Here is a 9676-nt window from a genome sequence, read left to right as displayed (position 1 = left end):
CCTCCATTCCTTCAGAAACCAATATGGAAATGCTAAAAAAGAGACTTCCCACATTAGTTAGAAGTCCATTCCCTTTGATCCTCCAACAAAGAGCATTCCAGTATTACTCAGCTTCCTGATCTCCTATATTGTCAGCCACCAGACGGCCTAGTTTAGGCTGGTTTAGGCTACTTTTTCAGAATTCCAAAACCTTCAATATTCTATAGACCAGAAGAATGTCTGTCTGTCTGTCTCTCCTCTTCATTGTACCCATCCCAAAATTCAAAATGTCCTCCCTCTTGAGGGAGATTTTTCTTTAGTAGGATAAAGGCAAATGCCTTTGCCTTTCCTGATTCCTTTTGTTTATACTATACCCACACACACATATATATGCGTATGTGTAAATACATATCAACATCTGTCAGTTCCCCAGTTATTGCTATAGAACAATGAATGAAACTTTTTCCTATTTCCATAGCCTCAATTCTGTCACTTCTTTCTCCTTTAAAAAGTAACTGGGGGAAAAAAAAGGAGAAGAAGTAGCTGACAAAGTGGACAGAGCAGTGAGCCTGGAGTAAAAAAAAATATATATATATATATATGACTTCATTAACTGTGACCCTGAGCAAATCATTTGACCTCTGTTTTCCTTAGTTTCAATTATAAATTTGATGACAGCATCTTCTTCACATGGTTGTTGCAAGGATCAAATAGTAAAATATTTATAAAGTGTTTAGCACAGTAGGCATACTATAAATACTTATTCTCTTCCCTTCTTCCTTCTTCTATGCTGAGATAGTTCTTTGTCCATAACAGATCTTAATTTTTCCGGAGAATGATTTCTGTGCCTTCATGGGCTACCTATTATGGAAATCACTAAAGGAAACAACTGTATTGACTTAGCTTCCCCTCTTATTATTACCATTCCTAAGTCTTCTCAATAACTCCAAAGTGTTCTTTCATTTAGACTATCAAAATTTAAGCTGCCTTTAAGAGGAAATCTATCATGTAGATACTAATCTTGAGGGAAATGATGGAAGGGAGGAGTTTCTTCTTTCTCCTCTTTGAACTGACATATCCACATTTATCAAGCAAAGGGCAAAAAAATGAAAAACTACCATCACTATCTCAGCCTCTTTCCTTAATGAGATTCTGGTCTGCAGACAAGGCTTAGACATCATCTGAGATTTGACCGTTCTGATTCCATGGTCAGACTCTTGAGAGGGCCATATAACTGTCATAGGAAGCTATGGAACATAGAATGGTATTTTCGTTTACCATTCATTTCCCTGTCAATTCAGTCTCCCTCCCTCCCCCAGGCCTCCCTTCAGTCTGTCTCTTCTGTTAGTATAGTCTGGGGAGCTAGAAAAGATTGCACATTAATAAAGCATCCATTTTTTATCACATGATAATTTTTCTTTCCATCCTTGAAAAACAAAACAAAACAAACAAAATCAAAGTGGGACTATTGTGTTAAAGAGTGATGCAGAAAAGGAGTTAATAATAATATCATCCCTCTGGCCTCCCCTATAGAAAGATGGAAGACCTGCCCTGTAGACCATCAAGTCAAAGTGATTAAATATCCTGTGGATTAGTCTGCATAGAATTAAAATATTTTGTTTGGGGTTTTTCTTGTTAAGAAAAATAGAGTACTGGGTTGTCTCAAAATGAGATAAAAATAAAGCTTGAGTGGGCTATCCAATGCTGCTTAGATATTGATGTTTCTGGAACTTTTCAAGCCCATTTCCTCCAATACAATAATCCTCCCACGCCCTTGAAAGTATCCCCCCAAAAAATTAACAGATCTGATTAAAAATTACAGCATGTGCCTCCTTCTCTCTATTCCTGTACTTTCATCCTTAACTCTATCTCCCAAGAAAAGACAGATTAGCCGAAATGCTATATGATCTAGTGGTAGAGAAATGCTGCATAGTCAATAAGACATGCTTTCAAGTCTTGCACTTGCTACACACAAGCTATGTAACTCTTTGGGCGAGTCATTTATTTTCTCAGAGTCCCCAAGAAATGTTCTTAGATTTCTGTTGATCCGAATTGATAGAGTCTCCCCACTGCAAGTTCTCTATACCAATGAAATCATAGGTCAAGTCCAAAAAAAATCTGGTTATCAAGAAATCCTTGAAAAGACTCTATAAAAGAGGTCCATGAATCCTAGAGATCTTTGAACAAAAAGTGTTGCTTCGAAAGGGAAGGCATTTGCCTTGGAATGAAGGAAACAAGCAATTATTAAGTTCTGTATGTCACAAAAATTCTCTCATTTTAGCCTCACAACAACCTTGGGTAATAGAGGGTATTGTTATCCCATAGTTTAACTGAGAAAACTGAGACAGAAAATAAGTAACTTGTCCAGGAACATACAAATAGTATCTGAGACTAGAATTATGTCTTCCAGATATAGTATTCTATCTGTTATACAACCTTAGCTGCCTTGGTATTGACTATGGTGTGTGTGTATATATATATATATATATATATATATATATATATATATATACACACACATACATACACACACACACTATATATAATATATATGTGTGTGTCTCTGTGTATGTGTGAAATCTCATGTCCTTAATCACTAGCTTATGGATCCACTTTTTTCTTCTCTATCACTTACTTCCTTATGTCCCTGCCTATCTGCCTATCTGCCCAAAACCTGGAGGGCAACACAATCTTAAATTAATGATAAAAACTTTCCTTCATTCTTCATCTCATATACCCCACAATAATAAAAGATCTTTCCTTTCTCATATCTCACATAAAATATCACATTCATCTTTTATCTATAAGATTTTTAGTCTTCCTTTTTAACATATGGACAAGTCATAGTCCCTTCACTAGTTTGTATTCCCCTCAGTCTGGGATTGTTTTAATCCTTTGTTCCTCCAAGAAACTAGCACAGCCCTTTATATACCCTAGGCATATTGGTAGTTGAATAAATTGCCCCTCCATTTCCATGCTTCTATCTCTCTGTTCCATCTCTGCAGAATCCTTCCCCTGTACAAGTCTCTGGGGTCAGGGGTCACATCAGAAGATGGTTCCATGGCAGTTGAGGTCAGTCAGGGCAAAGGATGGAACTGGCAAAGATGAAAATTATCCCTTAGCTTGATCATTCTTCCCAAATCCTACCACTGCCACTACTCAAAACCCAGAAACCTTACTTGTCCTCTAACTGCTACTGCTAAAATCAGCTAGTTCCCAGAAGAGACTGTTTTAGGTGTGAGATATTAGGTTAGAAAATAATCAAAAAATATACTTTGCCTTGGTTTATGGTTGGTCTTCACTTCGGATAGGTAGAAGCATGGTTAAGAAAAAATCTCTCTCTTTCCCCTTGATCCTTCCATCATTCAGTGATAAAGCTATGTTCCAATCTACTACCACTTTGCAGACCCTAAACCTGATCTCCTCCTGCTTAGCCCTAACGTTGATGATAGTGGGGTTAATCCACAAGGAATGGACTAAAGTGGAGAAGAAACCATCAGGGATAGAAATTTCCAGTAGCCCCTGGATAATTTGTAGCGGTTCAGTTTGCACCGAGTTTTCAAAAGGTCAGGAATAAGCTACGGAGGGAGGGAGTCTTGGGCTTTGCCTTCTTGGGCAACTCAGCTTTTTCATCACCTAGCCTCTTGCTACTTGATAGTTTTCTTAGTCTATAACTCCTTTAGTCAGCACCTTTATTACTTTTACAACTAATTGTTGAGACTTCTATGAAATTTCAGTTATGTTTGGAAAAGACAGAATTCAGTTGAAACTAGAGACTTTTAATTGGCTGGAAGTTTGGGAGTTGTCACTGGAGGAGAGTGGACAAACTAGAATGGGACAAATGGAAAGAGGTTGATTGGGAACTGGAATATAGTGATATTAGGTAAAATTAGTATTAGCAAAGGTCAAGAGATTTTGTGAATAGTGGGTGTTTTAACAACTAAGGAAGAATAATGAAATAAAGATTTACAAAGATAGAGAGGGCTTTCCATTGGATTTTTCTCCCATTCAGATTCAAGTTTCCTGACCACATTTTCTTCTTCTTCCTCCTTCTGTCACATTTCCTATTTCTTCTCTCCTTATTCTCATCTCCCCTATGTAGATCTCAGGTGGGAATAGATTACAAAAAAAGTACTTGCAATGGTCCCAACTTAATCTTTGCTTCCCCACAGATAAGGACAATACAATCTGGAATCTGATGGTCGTAACTGTCTGTCTCTCTGTTATGCTGTGTCTAATTTTGGGGATGGACCATATTTCTTTGATTCCTCGATTCAAAGCTCGCTACTTCATCTTTGGCTTTATCAGCTTCCTGACAGGTACCTACATGCTCCCCTTGCCCCAGATTGCTAATAAGATTGATTTGGGGTTTACATTGTTGGTCCTATCTAAAATCATATCCCCTTTATCAAAAGATCATAGATTTAGCTTCTGAGATGTTTACCAATTCATCTATTATTGAATGAATTCTTAAATAAAAGCATTCTAGTTATTGACTAGAATGTCTTTTCTTTGGTTAAGGCATAAGTGTGGGGTTCAAGTCTTCCAGAAGAGATTTTTTTTCTTTTTCTTTTTCTTTTTCTGTCTGGACAGCAGGTATCTCTCTGTTCACAGCAATTGTACTGTACAAGAGAGCAATGAAGAAAAGTTTTCGTGGACACCAATATGTGATCATAAACAGATGGATCTTTCATTCAACTTATGTAATTATCTTCTTATATTTAGTCTGTGGTGAGTGTTCCCAGTGCCCTTGAAATAAGATCAGAGCCTACCCACCTGTGGTTTTGGAGGAGGGATATTGGGGAACATAGGAGAGAGTTTCACCCCCAATTTATTGAAACTTGATTAGATTCAGTTCTAGGTATAACTTTCTCTAAGGGTGAATTGTGATATGGGACTACAGATAAGGTCAATTCCTGGTGAATCGATCCAATGAATATCCTTCCCTTTCTCTTCCTCTATTGTCTTTCACAGCTTCCCCTCCTTCATGGCACATATGGCCATGAAATGCATGGCTATGAGGAATGTCTGAAGGAAAAAGTATGAAGGCATCTAGAGAACAAAATAAGGATAAAGATATTATCAAGGATAGTATTAAGACAGTGCTAAAACAGGAAGAGGCAATGTAAGAGTATAGTAAATCACAGTCTCTTATAGCGGTCCCTTTTTTTCTAGTATTCTCTCTTCTGAAAGAAACATCCTAAATGCAAGAGACATATTTCCAATTTCAAAATGGACCTGATCTTAATTAGATAATTTAAAATGTGCTCTACTTTCCAGGGCCCCTCCTCTTCTTCCCTAAACTTTGATGTCCTGGAATTTATCACCCAAAGGAACTTGGGACATTTCAGACTACAGGCTCAGACAACATTCTATAACCTTAATATGTTTAGATACTAAGAGGGGAACCAGACTGTGCTGTGTAAAGAATTTTAGCTATGGAGTTAGAGAACTTAGTTTTATATCCTCCTTCTGATGCTTACTATCTAAGTTCTATAACTTCTACCAAGTTTTTAAATCTCTCTATGCCTTATTATCCTGTAGAAGAATAAAAGTATTTTAAATTATTCCAATGGATTCTATGATCTGCATTTTGGGCAATCTCTAGAGCTAAATTACAACTTTCTCACCCCTTTGGCTTCTCAAGGCATCATCCTGCCACCAAGAAAGAGTCTAACTCCTGTTTCCATGCTATTGCTATTATTACCTACTTTTCCCTTCAATTCTTTCCCCTGATCATTTTTCCCTAGGTATCCTCTGTCTTTTGAGCCATACTAACTCCGAGGACTCCCTAAACTTTGAAGATTCTCCCAAACAATCTACAGTGAAACAGCCATGTAATGTGCAAATGGAAAGTGATAGTAGAGAAAAGAAGGGAATTTTAGCTGACAAAAGACCTCTTGAAGACTTGGACCAAACAAAACCGATTGCTAAGCACAAATTTCCAGGCCGCAGGGTGACCTGGAACTTAGACACTTAAGGGAAGCCATAGGAGTCTTTTTTCTTCATGCATATGCTTATATCTCTGCTGATATTTATATATGTATGTCAGGTGTCATATTCATGCATCATTTATTGTAAGCTTGTACATACGTATTATATATTCTATGACTTAAAAGACTATGTATAGGAGTGCCAAATGATAGTAGTGTATATTCCTATACTAGATAAAGGTGATTTTCCTATGGACAGTATATTTGGAATTTCAATAAAAGAAATCAACACATTTCAGTGGTTTGTAGTTTGTCCTTAGAAGGGATCTGAGAGTTTATGGTGCTGCTGAAGAATTCAACAAACTTTTATTCATCACTAAGTAATAAATAAAAGGAAGTATGGCAACAAATTATGGCAACAAAACTAGAGTTTTGGAGAACTATATTTCCTATTTCTGACATATAAACTCTTGACTGTAGACAAGTCACTTGCTTAACCTTCTCTCAGCTTCAAGCAAGTTTCTATGACTAAATGATTAGACTAAATGTGAAGAAGGGACTTTATACATCAACAAAATCATGAGTCCTTCATCTTTAGGTGTATGTACTTAAGAAGACAAAAATGAAAAGCAATATATATAGTCTATGCCCTCGAGTAGCTCACAATCTAGTAGAGAATCAAGAAAAATAAAATAACTATAAGTTTAGAACATGGAAAAGTGCATAAGAGAGACCAAATAGACTATATTAAGAAATCAAAAGGAGTGATTACTTAGTTAAGAAGATAACACAGGGTAGCATCTGAACTAGTTTTTAGTGGAAGAGGATTTGAAGAAAAAGAAGTAGAGGAATCTGATTCTGGTGTAGAATATACTTTCACCACTTTTAGATTCATCAAGACTAATCAAATATGAGTAATTATGTAATTCACAGTGCAAGTACCTACCCAATCCAATCTTTATTGCTAGATTACATCATGGACATGTACATACTCAGTAGGAAAAAAAATTTAAGCCAAGTAAAGGAAAAAAACATGAACTACCTACTCTGTGTCAAGTACTGTTTAGTAGGAATATGAAGAAAGTTCACCCCGCAAAGAAAAAAAAAATCAATCCATGCTCTCAAGGAGCTTACAATTTAATGGGGAAAACAATACAAACAACCATGTACAAACAATATATGTACAATATAAATAAAAGATAATTTCATAGGGAAAACACTAGAAAGAACCTAGAAAAGCTGCTGGGAGAAGGTAAAATTTTATCTGGTATTCAAAGGAAGCTAAGGGGTAGAGATTAAGAGGAGAGAGTTCCAAGTAAGGGACTTGAATGGATGGGGTCAGGATATGGAATATCTTGTTCAAGAAACAATATGAAACCTTACGTTTTTGGATTACAGAATATATGGAAGAGAATAAAAATTGAAGGGGAAAAAGTAGGAAAGATCCATGTTACAAAAAGACCTTAAAAACCAAAAAGCCCTCAAAATTTGAGTTACTGTAATGAGCCCAAGTTCTAATTACTTGACAGATGGAGGCCATCTTCTCTTTATCTTCCTCTCACATGAATTCCTGAGAGTATCCCCTGCTCAGATCCAAAATTGAGAATCATTGATATCTTAACAATCTAGAGCATTTTAAACTCAAGAAAAGATGTATTGATTAAACCTATTTCTCATATTTAATCCCATAGTGCATATATGTCTAGATCTTCCTATCCTTTTCCATACCATTTACTGTAAGGTAGTCAAATAATATTGACCAACAGTTGCTCCAGGTAATTTTTGGTTCTCCCATCAAAAGAACATGTTCAAACAATTTGGAAAGCATTGAATTTAGATTGTGTGTCTTATTCAGATACCTTCTTCCAGTCATATAGGTAGACTATATCAAGTTTTTCCTTCGATAACTCTTCTATTATTCTATTATTGCAGGGTCACAAAAGGAATTCTTCTCTAGAACTGTGCTTAAGAAGCACCTCAAAGTACTTGTTTGATAATTTCTGCCACCAAGGACCTGTATTATCCTCTCAGTTTATTCCCAAGAAACATGAAGTTGTCAGTATGTTCAGGTGATGAAATCCAACTTAAAATTTAAAATATTCTGACAATATTTTAACCATGTCAAAATTGGTCCCAGTGGACAATGACATTCCAGAAATGTTTGAAGAGTGTGGAATGACTAGGACTATGGAATTTGTCTTCTGACACCAACTTCCACTGAAAATTCTAATTTAATAACATATAACCTAACCATGAGCAATCCTTATTCAATCCAGAGTCCTTGCCCCATGCACAAAGTATAAAGTACTTGCTTCAAATGTCTTTCATAACTAAAAGGGATTTACACTGTCAAGGATACCTCCAATCTAGCAAGGCAAGATATTATACATCTTCAGTCACTACTGTCAATACTCATAGTTCTATAAGTCTTCTATAAGTGGAATGAACTCAAGCAGGGCTGTAAGTCAGAGGTTAATTCCTTTAGAGCCTGAGTTGACACTCAATCCCCAATTTTATGCCCTACGTTTTCCCCTACATATGTAGTTTATTTTATTTTTACATGTATATTAATTTTTAATACACATCTTTATGAATCATGTTGGGAGATAAAGTGTCAGAATAAAAGGGGAAAACCATGAAAGAAGAAAAAAAAAATGAAAAAAGAAGTGAACATAGCATTTTCCATATGATTACAGATGGCTTTAATTTCATCATTGAGGAATTATCTGAATCCTTTGACTATTTATCAATTGGAGAATGACTTATATTCTTATAAATTTGACACAAATTTTATATATTTTAGAAATGAGGCCTTTCAGAAACTGGCTGCAAAAAAAATTTTCCCCAGCTTTGTACCTCCCTTGTGTTGATTTTATTTGTGCAAAAACTTTTTAATTTAATGTAATCAAAGTTGTCCATTTTTATACCCTACATTTTAAGAGCTGATTACAGTATTTGGAGGGAATGACCAGTCTCTTTAGTCAATTCCTTAGCATTTGGTAGCAAATTCTCTCAAAACAGATAGGTATGTCAAACATTTCTTCTGTAATATTAAAATATGAAAGCAAAACACAATATACAACTCATATATTGCAGTAGGTATTACTAAAAGATTATTGCACGTATTATCTCAGATTAATAATATGTACATGAATTACAAAAGCTTCAAGAGCCTCCTCCAATGTATACAGGTGGAAAGAATATTCTTTTGTAACAGTGGAACTCCTAGTTGTCTTCTAGCCACACCTACTGCATAAATATCAGAGAATGGATTTTTACCAGCAATGCAATATGAAACTGGATTGTTCCTGCTTATATAAGAGAAAAGGCTCCATTTCTAATGTTGTGTTTCATCAATTTGTGTTGCTTTTCAATTAGCCTTAAAGGTTTAAGAATGCTGCTTAGGTAGAGTGAGCATAATGGAATTCATGAATAGACTCTTCTAAATTCATGACTAGTCTTTTGAGCACATATTTATGAATTTCAGTGAGCAAAATTGTCTGTAGATATTGTTTGGTAAAACTTGATGAAACACAGGGTTCTTATAATTAACCAAATAATGACATATATTCATTGACCATAGTTACAACTATTTTCTCAGGGTAAACATCAAACTCAGTTTAGGAATTATTATTCTGAAAATAGCCTTGGGAGAAGTTACTGTTAACTTAGAGTGTTTAATCTCTTTAGGGTGAGAAGAAAAGTAAAAGTGAAAAGTCCACTGAAATTCTTTGCAAAAGTTAGCCAAAAAAATTAATTTTTAG

At 35.5% G+C, this 9676-nt stretch overlaps 1 protein-coding gene across 4 annotated transcripts; it reads left to right on the top strand.

Moving 5' to 3' along the window:
• Positions 1 to 3057: 3057 nt before the first annotated feature.
• On the top strand, positions 3058 to 6206 carry LOC116422430 (transmembrane protein 225-like). 4 transcript variants are annotated; one of them, XM_031960206.1, is made up of 4 exons: positions 3058 to 3545; positions 4152 to 4298; positions 4594 to 4710; positions 5730 to 6206. In XM_031960206.1, exons 1-4 carry the CDS (start codon positions 3299 to 3301, stop codon positions 5957 to 5959), a joined length of 741 nt encoding a protein of 246 aa, XP_031816066.1. In that variant the 5' UTR covers positions 3058 to 3298; the 3' UTR covers positions 5960 to 6206. The 4 variants fall into 4 exon arrangements, with proteins under 4 accessions (XP_031816066.1, XP_031816065.1, XP_031816064.1 ...); XM_031960205.1 differs by having other exon boundaries at positions 4576 to 4710; XM_031960204.1 differs by having other exon boundaries at positions 4573 to 4710.
• Positions 6207 to 9676: the final 3470 nt, after the last annotated feature.

This window comes from Sarcophilus harrisii, chromosome 3 (genome assembly GCF_902635505.1).
Source record: "Sarcophilus harrisii chromosome 3, mSarHar1.11, whole genome shotgun sequence".
NCBI classification, from domain to species: Eukaryota; Metazoa; Chordata; class Mammalia; order Dasyuromorphia; family Dasyuridae; genus Sarcophilus; species Sarcophilus harrisii.
Note: the sequence above shows the minus strand (reverse complement) of the source record. Positions and strands in the feature narration are given on the sequence as shown.

What these genes read in the sequence shown, in the direction of transcription:
- LOC116422430 (XM_031960204.1), top strand. Translation starts at nt 3,299, where the DNA reads ATGGTTAAGAAAAAATCTCTCTCTTTCCCCTTGATCCTTCCATCATTC. An exon ending in CTTTATCAGCTTCCTGACAG is followed by an intron (nt 4,299 to 4,572) that starts GTACCTACATGC and finishes CTGTCTGGACAG; the next exon opens with CAGGTATCTCTCTGTTCACA. An exon ending in CTTCTTATATTTAGTCTGTG is followed by an intron (nt 4,711 to 5,729) that starts GTGAGTGTTCCC and finishes ATTTTTCCCTAG; the next exon opens with GTATCCTCTGTCTTTTGAGC.